This window comes from Pecten maximus, chromosome 5 (assembly GCF_902652985.1).
Source record: "Pecten maximus chromosome 5, xPecMax1.1, whole genome shotgun sequence".
Lineage (NCBI taxonomy): Eukaryota > Metazoa > Mollusca > Bivalvia > Pectinida > Pectinidae > Pecten > Pecten maximus.
Window position 1 is genome coordinate 50,025,022 of NC_047019.1, and position 14,761 is coordinate 50,039,782.

A 14,761-nucleotide genomic window follows, 5' to 3' on the forward strand; every position below is an offset into this window, starting at 1 on the left:
GAAAGAAAAAATGAGTAAGATCTTCCCTAGGTGCACCACAATTACAAGAAGTATCATCAATTAGGTGATCTTGAAATTTATCAAAATTAAGATCACTTTTAGAATTTCTTAATTGACATAAAATGATATTAAGTTTTCTCGGAACACAATTGATAAACGTATTAGAGACAGGTGTATTAGGTATTTTTATAAGCTTCTTTTTAAATGTTGAAATTGACATAGAGTCTCGTAAAGAGGGATCAAGTTCATTCCATTTAACCATTGTAGAAGGAAAGAAGCTATTCATATAATTAGTAGTTCTTGACTGCGGTATATTAAAAACTCTATTATTTCTGAAGTTATAAGTATTATTTACATTTATAAAAGGTTGGATAATGTTAGTAAGATAATTTGGTGCATAGTTATTAAGAATTTTGTACATGAAAATTAATTTATGATTTTGTCTTCGTATAAATAGTGGTTCAAGTTGGGTTTCAGTATAGAGTATGTGATGGGACGTGCCACGTCTGAGACCAGTAATTATCCGCATAGCTTCTAATTGACCTGTTTCTAGCAGATCCGATTAAGATTTAGTGCAGTTACCCCATACTACATCGGAATATTCCAAAATAGGTCGAATATAGGAGACATATAAAGTTTTTAAGGTGTTCCTATCGACAATAGTTTTTAAAATTCGAAGGATACTCAATCTGGAGTTAGCTTTGCTATAAATATTAGAGATGTGATCAGACCATGTGCCTTTACTGTTAAATGTCAGACCTAAGTGAGTGTGGTGTTCAAGCTGTACAATTGGGGTATTATTAAATGAAAGTTGCGGATGATTGCTAGTGTGTCTTCGTGTGAAATTCATAGCTACAGTTTTATTTGGATTAAAAAGAATTTGCCATCGTTTTGCCCATTCAGATATAGACTCAAGGTCATTATTAAGCAAATTAGTAGGTGTCTGAAGGTCATCATTATCATTTACTACAACATAGAGAGAGGTATCATCTGCAAATAGTTTTATATGAGAGTTGACATTGTTAGTAATATCATTGATAAATAAAAGGAAGAGAAATGGTCCAAGGACAGATCCTTGAGGAACCCCTGTAGAAATAAGTTTGGTCCTAGATTTATAACCATCAAAGATTACCCTTTGTTTTCTGTCAGATAAGTAAGCCTTAAACCAATTATATAATTTGCCTTTAATACCATAACTTTTTAGCTTATGTAAAAGTCCTAAATGCCAAACCCGATCAAATGCTTTACTTATGTCACAGAAAACAAAACGTAGATCTTTGCCTTGGTCCAGATTACTAGTTATAGTATTATAAATATCAGTTAATTGATTAGTTGTTGAGTCTCTGGGTTGAAATCCTGACTGATGTACACTCAACATATTATGACTTGATATATAGTTAAATAAATATTTAAAAATAATCTTTTCCAAAATTTTGATTAAAATAGATGTAATGGCAATAGGCCTATAATCAGCGAAATAATAATATAAAATCATTAAAAAACATCTCTCATACCAGGTATACTTACTTGTTTTTATAAAACACACCAGGTATGAATCTATCGTGAAATACAGGATTTTGCACTTACCTGCTATTTTTTTTTCAGGGGGAGTACCCGCGGACACCCCCCCCCACCTTTAATTTCGCACGCCGCCTAATTGAAAATCCTGTGTCCGCCCCTAAGGGGCAAACTGATATCGAGTCGAGTGTATTAAAATCGAAATCATGTAAGAAAGAAATTCTGTTTCGAAAATTTGAATAAAAAGGGGTTTAAAACAAAATGACTGAAGGAACTCTTCCTCAATATTTCGATAATCATACAGTGATAGATCTATAGGTAAGTCCCGAGTCTTGTATGTACTCATAGAATTTTGATTGAACTCGAAGAACTTCTGGCAAACATTAAATCTAACATTGTGGGAAATGAAAATAAATTGATGATGGATCATCGATCACAACGTACAAATCGTCTGGCAGGTCTGAAGTATGCTTTTCGTATTTCACGACGACATGATATTTGTAAAATGTGCAGAAATAAATGAACAGGTCTGAAGTAAGTAGTGTTGGTACACATGTATACGTTCCAGTAACCTGATGACAGTCTTATTCGTGATTCACTTTTCTTTTTGTTCGTCCAGATTTCAGTTAACTGACAAAAGTAAATAAATAAATAAGCATTTTGTTCTACTTTTGTGACAAAAGTATGCGAATCCATTTCCCTTTTACCATTTTTCTTTTTAATTTCAAGTATAAAATGTCTAGGCCTACTACGTGAATGTGATTGCAGAATAGGTATTCTTGACTTCTTTTGCTTTTCCTGTGTACTAGCGGATTCAGAGGGGGAGTGAGGACCCAGGAGGTCAGGACCTCCCCCCCCCCCCCCCCCCCCCCCCCCCCCCGCGCCTTTCCGGATAAGGAAAAATTGTTTATAGCCTTAAAAACCGTTTATTATTTAGAAACCGATATGATAGTAACGTTCTGTGTGAATCAGTTTATGCCCCCCGCCTCCTTCTACTTATCGAAAATCTTATTCTCGAAAGATTGCAAAATTTGCTATAATCATTTGATCGTTTCATTTTTCCGAAATTTTGACCCCTAGACCCCTCGCCTTAATAAAGGACACCCCCCCCCCCCCCCTTTCCAATTCCTGGATCTGCGCCTACTGTGTACTGTCATATACGGTGCATGGTACTCTAACGTTCAAAATAATGAATAATTTATTATTATAAAACATCGTTCATCGACGAAACTCTTCAAATAATCGTAAATTAGACGAAACTCTTCAGCGAGCCGAAGCATTTTCCGGACAAAATGCATGCGGAGATGACCCCCAAAAGTACACCTGACGACTGACGATCATATAATCGCATGACCTTTCAACCCCGTATGTAAATGAAGAATCTGGACAGGCTGAGGGAGCCGTTTGAAAAATGGCGTTCAGAGCGAGGAATTTGGCGATGTTTTCACGGATTATTGTGTTTTGGATGTAACAATTCGTATTGAGTGACACGGTAGGTTAAAGATGAATGTTTTCTGATGACGGTCGCATATAGTGTGCGCCGTGTCAGTTTGAATAAATGTGTTTTTTAGTCGGCTGAAGTGAGATGGGGTGCCGTTTCGCTCGTGGCGTTGTTGCCAACCTTGTGCTTAACAGATTACACATACCGCTGTCATATCAAAAAAATTGAAAGTCATATTTTCTATGCACGCGCCTGTGGTTATAACCATAGTTATAATACACTTTCTCTGACGTTGATCACGATAGGCTCACAAGGTACTGACGTATTCGTGTATCATATGTGTTTAATTGGCTCAATATAACATGGCGTGTCGGTTATCCCCGACAGTCAGCTAATGGTTTACAGTGTGTCTCCGTCTGTTCAATTTTTGTTTATACTGTATAACTTTCTACTGCCATGAATCAAAGTTAACTAGTGGGGATCATGACGTTAACCGGTAATTCATCGAAACTTTCAATGTTTATTGTGTATTGCCTTCATCTATAGGAGAATAATGTCGTATTTCAAACATGAATAAAGATCTACAAATGTGCACAAAAAAATCATTTAATATACTAAAATGTTTGTTTGGACACGTAGTTTCTTAGAATCACCAATAGCTTGCTGTAGTTTCCTCTCTAGAGTTACTTTGTGGTAAGATGATGCATACGATAATTCTAAGTCACACAAAAATCAAACCTGAAAAATAGGCAAGCTGATCTGTAAGTGTCGATAGCACAAAATAGGAGCATTTGTTTGACATGAATTGGCTTTATGTACGTAAAAACACTTATTCTCTTTTGACCGTGAAATGCAAATGGCGGCGATGAATAATATTACACAAATGGTTAAACTGGTGAGTTCGGGACCTTTTCAGAAATATGCATCTTTTACCTTAAACACAACGGCTGAACATTAAAAACAGTAATCTTGCCTCGTCTACAGTTCTTTATATTGTGTAATAAGAGGATGCTTGATGTTTGAAATGCCTCCTTTTATGCCATATTTGTGTGATATTATCAACAACCGCCATTTGCATTTCAAGGTCGAAATGGAGTCGGTGTTTATACATATTATAAAGGGAACTCGGTTCAAACCAATCCCCCTATTGTGTGCTTTAGACAATTGTCGTCGACATTTCTCAGGTAACAGCTTAACATACCATAGACAGAGAAACAAACACTGAATATTGTATTATAATGTTTAATCATTGGTCTTACTATATTGATCCAACATTGTCCTGTATAATATAATAACCACATTAAATACATATAACACAATACTATCAAATAATGATTACTATATATATATATTGCCGAATGAGCCCGAGGTCCAACTCCAAATATATACCCGTTTCTTGAAAGTTTCTAATAGCCGTTAATGACATATTGTCGTCGTGAACAGTCGTTTGTATTAAGATATGAGGGATGATTGATATGTTGTGATCCTCGTATCGAAGGAGGTCATCAATGATGTTCTTACTATTCCTACTATGTCCTACTATTCTCTGACTATATAGGGCCGTGTACCCTGGGACTGGTCTCCTTTGGTTAATTTATATCGATGAGGTAGCACTCTAAAGTAAACAAGACAAGCGACTTTTGCAAAATGGACAAAATCGGTGAAAGAGCAGTGATCTAATATTTGTATAAAAAAGGTTTAACACCTAAGGATATCCATAATGATATGGTATCAACACTAGGGAAAGATGTTCCATCATATGCTACAGTGAAAATGTGGGTGGCGGAATTAAAGTGCGACCGACAGATCCTCTTGAGGATGACTCCCGTCCTGGAAGGCCTATCAATGTTGCAACCCAGAAATGGTCAATAAAGTTCATGATATTGTTATGACTGACAGACGAGTCACAAAAATATATATAGCAAATAGAGTTGGCATTTCACAGGAAAGAGTACATTCCATTCTTACCGAGGATCTTGCAATGAGAAAGATTTCGGCCCTATGGGTATCGGGACTTCTGACATTTGATCAGAGGCACATCACGCGCACATTATAGCGTGCTAATCTTAACCTTTTTGAGGAAGATCCTGCCAGCTTTCTTCAGAGATTTTGTCAATGGATGAAACATGGGTCCATCATTTACCCCAGAGGCCAAACAACACTCGAAACAATGGAAGCACATTGACTCTCCGCCGCCAAAGAAGGCAAAGACTGTTCCATCAGCTTGGAAGGTTACGGCCTCGGCTTTCTACAGATACTATTCTGCTGATAGATTATCTCCAAAAGGGACAAACAATCAATGGCACTTACTATGCTTCACTTTGAGGCAGTTACGGGAAAATTTTAAACTTAAGCACCGCGGAAAGCTCACTAAATGTGTCTTACTCCATCAGGACAATGCTCCTGTTCACAAGTCTATCACTGCCATGGCTGCCATTTACGATTGTGGCTTTAAATTGATTGAGCATCCGCCATATTCACCCGATCTCGCTCCATCAGACTTTCATCTATTTCCAAAACTGAAAACAACTGATGACTTTCTGAACAGTCAAGAAAAGGAGTTCTATAGAAGTGGTACTGAGGCCCTTAAATACTGATGGGAAAAGTGTATAGATACTGAAGGGGATTATGTTGAAAAACAATACAATATGTCCGGGAAAATTCAAATCCTTCAATTGAGGCTCACAACATATCAATCAGCCATCATATGAGGGTTTAGAAATGATGAGATCCCGAACAGTTATTTATGTTTCGAGGAATACAGAGATGTTTCTGATAATATGATATATCAAAATGGACCTTTATTTTTGGCATAAATCTGTTCGGGGCGAGGAAACACAACACATTCAATATTTACCAATTGATTATACATATTCTTTATAAAGCAGTTTTGTGATTATCAAGTTTATACAATTTGTATATGAGTTGCTTCCCTTACATTACACTATAAATTATAAATTATCTAATGATAATGTTTTATGTTAATATGATGTACTTTATCTTGTAAAAAATGTAGTAAGTAGCTATGTATTGTAACTTCTGATTAGTAAGCAGCTATTTATAGTAACCTCTGTGTAGTAACTATTTATAGTAACCTCTATTAGTAAGTAGCTATTTATAGTAATCTCTGTATAGTAACTATTTATAGTAACCTCTATTAGTAAGCAGCTTTTTAAAGTAACCTCTAAGTAGTAAGGTTAGCTATTTATAGTAACATCTAAGTAGTCAGAAACTGATCATAGTAATCTCTGGTTATGATAATTAGTAACTATTTATAGTAACATCTGAGTAGTAAGAAGCTATTTATAATAACCTCTTAGTAGTTAACTATTCATAGTAATCTCAGCTTACACAGCAGACCAGGCGGTACAGATGACGTAACCACCAAGAACAGTCCGATCCCGACATACTCAGAGATACGTCACAAACTGAGGATTCTAAAACACGTGAACCCACGTGCCCCCCTGAAGCCCTCGGCGGTGTTATAAATGAACTGTATCTCGTCGTTATGTATGTATCAGCATACTTTAGTTTTTATCACGGGTATTTAATCATAATCAATGGTTGATGGTATATTCCACAGCGCCAGCACTGAGTCATCATTATATTGTAACAAACACACAACAATGAACTATGTCGTCAGTAACGTCTCACGTGGGCAGCTTTATCTTGTTTTTCTTGAGAATCTGTTTGACTTGAATGCTGCTGATTCTCTGTCCTGAAACAAACACATATAGACTGTTTATATCACTCGTAACAACTCGACCTGGACTCGTGGAATAATTACAATGTCGCACTAAAGATAATATTTTTCTAGATTAAATTTATTTTGATGAACTCTTACCTGAATTGCGGACCAATTTCGCGAGAGAAAAGGGTCCGTCTCCGGACGGATTGTACGCAGCTAGCTTGACCTCGTACTCCACCCCTTTTCGGACCCCTTTGATGATGTGGAATGATGTGTTGATTCCCCGGATGTAACAGGTCTGGAAACACTTGTCTGGTGACTTGGCCTCCCTGAAGGCTATTACATACCCAGCTATTGTTGGACCGAAGTATTGGCTAGGCGGCTGTAACATGGTACACAATGTAAATACATTTATAACAGGCTGACGTCCAGTTAAAAGACAAAGGTAATCGACGCAAATTATGTAATAAAAGCAGATTTTGGTGCTTTGTGTGCTACAACCAATGTAGCAAGTGCGCATTGGGAACTTTTCTTTATCTATTGTCAACCCTGTCAACATACATCTTTACAATGATAAACTTACTGTCCACTTGACGTAAATGCCTGCCGGGTCAGTGACTGGGTACATCCTCACTATCTTCGGGACATAACGAGGCTCTGTAAAACATGGTATAATAGGTTATATATCATCGACATTATAACGAGGCTCTGTAAAACATGTTATACAAGGTTAGATATCATCGACATTATAACGAGGCTCTGTAAAACATGTTATACAAGGTTAGATATCATCGACTTTATAACGAGGCTCTGTAAAACATGATATACAAGGTTAGATAGGTATTATCGACATTATAACGAGGCTCTGTAAAACATGTTATACAAGGTTAGATAGGTATTATCGACATTATAACGAGGCTCTGTAAAACATGATATACAAGGTTAGATAGGTATTATCGACTTTATAACGAGGCTCTGTAAAACATGTTATACAAGGTTAGATAGGTATTATCGACTTTATAACGAGGCTCTGTAAAACATGTTATACAAGGTTAGATAGATATCATCGACTTTATAACGAGGCTCTGTAAAACATGTTATACAAGGTTAGATAGGTATTATCGACATTATAACGAGGCTCTGTAAAACATGTTATACACGGTTAGATATGTATTATCGACATTATAACGAGGCTCTGTAAAACATGTTATACAAGGTTATATATTATCGACATTATAACGAGGCTCTGTAAAACATGTTATACAAGGTTAGATATTATCGACTTTATAACGAGGCTCTGTAAAACATGTTATACAAGGTTATATATCATCGACTTTATAACGAGGCTCTGTAAAACATGTTATACAAGGTTAGATATCATCGACTTTATAACGAGGCTCTGTAAAACATGTTATACAAGGTTATATATTATCGACATTATAACGAGGCTCTGAGGCTCTGTAAAACATGTTATACAAGGTTAGATATGTATTATCGACATTATAACGAGGCTCTGTAAAACATGTTATACAAGGTTAGATATAGGTATTATCGACATTATAACGAGGCTCTGTAAAACATGTTATACAAGGTTAGATAGGTATTATCGACATTATAACGAGGCTCTGTAAAACATGTTATACAAGGTTAGATAGGTATTATCGACTTTATAACGAGGCTCTGTAAAACATGTTATACAAGGTTAGGTATTATCGACATTATAACGAGGCTCTGTAAAACATGTTATACAAGGTTAGATATAGGTATTATCGACATTATAACGAGGCTCTGTAAAACATGTTATACAAGGTTAGATATTATCGACTTTATAACGAGGCTCTGTAAAACATGTTATACAAGGTTAGATATTATCGACTTTATAACGAGGCTCTGTAAAACATGTTATACAAGGTTAGATATTATCGACATTATAACGAGGCTCTGTAAAACATGTTATACAAGGTTAGATAGGTATTATCGACATTATAACGAGGCTCTGTAAAACATGTTATACAAGGTTAGATATTATCGACTTTATAACGAGGCTCTGTAAAACATGTTATACAAGGTTAGGTATTATCGACATTATAACGAGGCTCTGTAAAACATGTTATACAAGGTTAGATATGTATTATCGACATTATAACGAGGCTCTGTAAAACATGTTATACAAGGTTAGATATTATCGACTTTATAACGAGGCTCTGTAAAACATGTTATACAAGGTTAGATATTATCGACATTATAACGAGGCTCTGTAAAACATGTTATACAAGGTTAGATAGGTATTATCGACTTTATAACGAGGCTCTGTAAAACATGTTATACAAGGTTAGATAGGTATCATCGACATTATAACGAGGCTCTGTAAAACATGTTATACAAGGTTAGATAGGTATTATCGACATTATAACGAGGCTCTGTAAAACATGTTATACAAGGTTAGATATTATCGACATTATAACGAGGCTCTGTAAAACATGTTATACAAGGTTAGATAGGTATTATCGACATTATAACGAGGCTCTGTAAAACATGTTATACAAGGTTAGATATGTATTATCGACTTTATAACGAGGCTCTGTAAAACATGTTATACAAGGTTAGATATAGGTATTATCGACTTTATAACGAGGCTCTGTAAAACATGTTATACAAGGTTAGATAGGTATTATCGACTTTATAACGAGGCTCTGTAAAACATGTTATACAAGGTTAGATAGGTATTATCGACTTTATAACGAGGCTCTGTAAAACATGTTATACAAGGTTAAGAAAGGTATTATCGACATTATAAGGAGGCTCTGTAAAACATGTTATACAAGGTTAGATATCATCGACTTTATAACGAGGCTCTGTAAAACATGTTATACAAGGTTAGATATAGGTATTATCGACATTATAACGAGGCTCTGTAAAACATGTTATACAAGGTTAGATATCATCGACTTTATAACGAGGCTCTGTAAAACATGTTATACAAGGTTAGACAGGTATTATCGACATTATAACGAGGCTCTGTAAAACATGTTATACAAGGTTAGATAGGTATTATCGACATTATAACGAGGCTCTGTAAAACATGTTATACAAGGTTAGATAGGTATTATCGACTTTATAACGAGGCTCTGTAAAACATGTTATACAAGGTTATATATTATCGACATTATAACGAGGCTCTGTAAAACATGTTATACACGGTTAGATATCATCGACATTATAACGAGGCTCTGTAAAACATGTTATACAAGGTTAGATATAGGTATTATCGACATTATAACGAGGCTCTGTAAAACATGTTATACAAGGTTAGATAGGTATTATCGACATTATAACGAGGCTCTGTAAAACATGTTATACAAGGTTAGATAGGTATTATCGACATTATAACGAGGCTCTGTAAAACATGTTATACAAGGTTAGATATCATCGACATTATAACGAGGCTCTGTAAAACATGTTATACAAGGTTAAGATATCATCGACATTATAACGAGGCTCTGTAAAACATGTTATACAAGGTTAGATATAGGTATTATCGACTTTATAACGAGGCTCTGTAAAACATGTTATACAAGGTTAGATAGGTATTATTGACTTTATAACGAGGCTCTGTAAAACATGTTATACAAGGTTAGATATCATCGACTTTATAACGAGGCTCTGTAAAACATGTTATACAAGGTTAGATAGGTATTATTGACTTTATAACGAGGCTCTGTAAAACATGTTATACAAGGTTAGATATAGGTATTATCGACATTATAACGAGGCTCTGTAAAACATGTTATACACGGTTAGATATAGGTATTATCGATTCTATAACGAGGCTCTGTAAAACATGTTATACAAGGTTAAGATAGGTATTATCGACTTTATAACGAGGCTCTGTAAAACATGTTATACAAGTTTAGATATCATCGACATTATAACGAGGCTCTGTAAAACAATCGACTTTATAACGAGGCTCTGTAAAACATGTTATACAAGGTTAAGATAGGTATTATCGACATTATAACGAGGCTCTGTAAAACATGTTATACACGGTTAGATATCATCGACATTATAACGAGGCTCTGTAAAACATGTTATACAAGGTTAGATATCATCGACTTTATAACGAGGCTCTGTAAAACATGTTATACAAGGTTATATATTATCGACATTATAACGAGGCTCTGTAAAACATGTTATACAAGGTTAGATATAGGTATTATCGACTTTATAACGAGGCTCTGTAAAACATGTTATACAAGGTTAGATAGGTATTATCGACTTTATAACGAGGCTCTGTAAAACATGTTATACAAGGTTAGATAGGTATTATCGATTCTATAACGAGGCTCTGTAAAACATGTTATACAAGGTTAAGATAGGTATTATCGACTTTATAACGAGGCTCTGTAAAACATGCTATACAAGGTTAGATATCATCGACATTATAACGAGGCTCTGTAAAACATGTTATACAAGGTTAGATAGGTATTATCGACATTATAACGAGGCTCTGTAAAACATGTTATACAAGGTTAGATATCATCGACTTTATAACGAGGCTCTGTAAAACATGTTATACAAGGTTAGATAGGTATTATCGACTTTATAACGAGGCTCTGTAAAACATGTTATACAAGGTTAGATAGGTATCATCGACATTATAAGGAGGCTCTGTAAAACATGCTATACAAGGTTAGATATCATCGACTTTATAACGAGGCTCTGTAAAACATGTTATACAAGGTTAGATATTATCGACTTTATAACGAGGCTCTGTAAAACATGTTATACAAGGTTAGATAGGTATTATCGACATTATAACGAGGCTCTGTAAAACATGTTATACAAGGTTAGATATAGGTATTATCGACTTTATAACGAGGCTCTGTAAAACATGTTATACAAGGTTAGATATTATCGACATTATAACGAGGCTCTGTAAAACATGCTATACAAGGTTAGATATAGGTATTATCGACTTTATAACGAGGCTCTGTAAAACATGTTATACAAGGTTAGATAGGTATTATCGACATTATAACGAGGCTCTAAAATATGATATACAAGGTTAGATAGGTATCATCGACATTATAACGAGGCTCTGTAAAACATGTTATACAAGGTTAGATAGGTATCATCGACATTATAAGGAGGCTCTGTAAAACATGCTATACAAGGTTAGATATCATCGACTTTATAACGAGGCTCTGTAAAACATGTTATACAAGGTTAGATATCATCGACATTATAACGAGGCTCTGTAAAACATGTTATACAAGGTTAGATAGGTATCATCGACATTATAAGGAGGCTCTGTAAAACATGCTATACAAGGTTAGATATCATCGACTTTATAACGAGGCTCTGTAAAACATGTTATACAAGGTTAGATATAGGTATTATCGACTTTATAACGAGGCTCTGTAAAACATGTTATACAAGGTTAGGTATTATCGACATTATAACGAGGCTCTGTAAAACATGTTATACAAGGTTAGATATAGGTATTATCGACATTATAAGGAGGCTCTGTAAAACATGTTATACAAGGTTAGATATAGGTATTATCGACTTTATAACGAGGCTCTGTAAAACATGTTATACAAGGTTAGATAGGTATTATCGACATTATAACGAGGCTCTGTAAAACATGTTATACAAGGTTAGATAGGTATTATCGACATTATAACGAGGCTCTGTAAAACATGTTATACAAGGTTAGATATCATCGACATTATAACGAGGCTCTGTAAAACATGTTATACAAGGTTAGATATCATCGACATTATAACGAGGCTCTGTAAAACATGTTATACAAGGTTAGATAGGTATTATCGACTTTATAACGAGGCTCTGTAAAACATGTTATACAAGGTTAGATAGGTATTATCGACATTATAACGAGGCTCTGTAAAACATGTTATACAAGGTTAGATAGGTATTATCGACATTATAACGAGGCTCTGTAAAACATGTTATACAAGGTTAGATATCATCGACATTATAACGAGGCTCTGTAAAACATGTTATACAAGGTTAGATATAGGTATTATCGACATTATAACGAGGCTCTGTAAAACATGTTATACAAGGTTAGATATTATCGACTTTATAACGAGGCTCTGTAAAACATGCTATACAAGGTTAGATATCATCGACATTATAACGAGGCTCTGTAAAACATGTTATACAAGGTTAAGATATCATCGACATTATAACGAGGCTCTGTAAAACATGTTATACAAGGTTAGATAGGTATTATCGACTTTATAACGAGGCTCTGTAAAACATGTTATACAAGGTTAGATATAGGTATTATCGACTTTATAACGAGGCTCTGTAAAACATGTTATACCAGGTTAGATAGGTATTATTGACTTGATAACGAGGCTCTGTATCGTCACATGCCAAAGGTTGAAATAGTTTGACCTCAGTAAATAAGATGTTGTTGGTAAAATGGAAATAATTACACACAAAAAATTCATGCTATGGGACAGTGTAACTTAATTACATATAAACCACTTAGTCTTACCTGTTGATTTCTGAATAAGCATGGTTTCTGGAGTTTGAACTGAAATTACAAGGAAACGTGAATATACATAAAGATAGACATTAAGTGAGATTTGGCTATGGCTTGGGTCCGTCCATATCAGCTACCACACCAGAAATATCATTTCTTACTGTATATAAATGTGTAATTACTGTTAATATTTGCATATAGTAGGTCTGTATTGTCTCACCTCCTGTCCGGATGATCATCGGTATAGAGTAGCGCCCCTTTCCCTCGCCAATATATGCTGCTACCTTCAGCTCATAAAGCGTGCACGTCTGTAGTCCTGCGATCACATGCATAGACACGTCACTTCCGGGTACAAGTTTGACCTGATTCGTAGATCCGAGGCCGCATTGTCTGTAGGCTATGAGGAACCCCTCTATTATGACGGATGAGACGTCATTTGGAATCTACGACAACAATAGATAATGGTATGATTTACATATAAAATGTACTGTTACATAATACTTGTAAGCTTTAAAACAAATATCGAGTTGTAAACCTCTACATATATGTCAACACTTACTTCTACTCTAATCATATTAGATCCGTCCATTTCACTTTCAAAACTACAATTACAGCTTAGACAGTGTTACCGCTGTATGAGGTACATATATGTATAGTGACTAACTCCCATTGTATCGTTATAGTGACTTACCTGCCATTGTATCAGAACTCCTCGTCGTTTATCTGAGTTATAGTGACTTACCTGCCATTGTATCATAACTCCTCGTCCTTTATCGGTGTTATAGTGACTTACCTTCCATTGTATCAGAACTCCTCGTCCTTTATCGATGTCATAGTGACTTACCTTCCATTGTATCAGAACTCCTCGTCTTTTATCGATGTCATAGTGACTTACCTCCCATTGTATCAGAACTCCTCGTCCTTTATCGATGTCATAGTGACTTACCTCCCATTGTATCAGAACTCCTCGTCCTTTATCGGTTGTTGTCAGCTTGTTAACCCGTGGTACTGGAATAAGTTCTGTAACATACGTATTAGGGATCGTATTACCAGTTATAATTGGTATTCCGTGTTGGTGTTATATTACCAGTTATAATTGGTATTCCGTGTTGGTGTTATATTACCAGTTATAATTGGTATTCCGTGTTGGTGTTATATTACCAGTTATAATTGGTATTCCGTGTTGGTGTTATATTACCAGTTATAATTGGTATTCCGTGTTGGTGTTACAAGCTGATTTCAGGCCTGGTTTTTATTTATGAATATTTGTTACCACTCATTATAAATTACTGTATTGATGACACGATTCCAAGACGTACCCGTCCTACCTATATGTAGCATGTTTACCAGTGATACAGGGACATGTTGGACGTAGTTACTTACTTGCCAGCGGTGACTTGATCTCTTCCTTGTCTGTAATATACAACGAGGTCATTTATTATTAGGACGCAATCTATTGAAAGTCAAAAATGATACATAAAACAATTGATAACATAAAATATCAACAGGAAAAGTGATATGACTTAGCATAACTTCCGAATCAACGCCGAGAGTAGCGGTCTGGACAACGGATATCGAGAGTATAACGGTCTGGACC

The 14,761-nt window shown here is 35.3% G+C and overlaps 1 protein-coding gene across 4 annotated transcripts in view; it reads right to left on the reverse strand.

The window, feature by feature from the left end:
- Window positions 1-6,509: 6,509 nt before the first annotated feature.
- LOC117328291 (protein sidekick-1-like) overlaps window positions 6,510-14,761 on the reverse strand; it is a 38,550-nt gene continuing 30,298 nt past the window's right edge. For 2 of the 4 annotated variants that reach the window (XM_033885813.1, XM_033885814.1), the window contains 7 exons: window positions 14,548-14,577; window positions 14,111-14,184; window positions 13,385-13,607; window positions 13,177-13,215; window positions 7,231-7,304; window positions 6,804-7,029; window positions 6,510-6,677 (listed from right to left, as the gene is read on the reverse strand). In XM_033885813.1, the coding sequence (XP_033741704.1) occupies window positions 6,610-6,677; window positions 6,804-7,029; window positions 7,231-7,304; window positions 13,177-13,215; window positions 13,385-13,607; window positions 14,111-14,184; window positions 14,548-14,577 (734 nt within the window). In that variant the 3' untranslated portion in view covers window positions 6,510-6,609. Of the gene's footprint in view, window positions 6,678-6,803; window positions 7,030-7,230; window positions 7,305-13,176; window positions 13,216-13,384; window positions 13,608-14,059; window positions 14,185-14,547; window positions 14,578-14,761 lie in introns of all 4 variants that reach the window. The other 2 variants (XM_033885811.1, XM_033885812.1) reach the window with 1 other exon arrangement.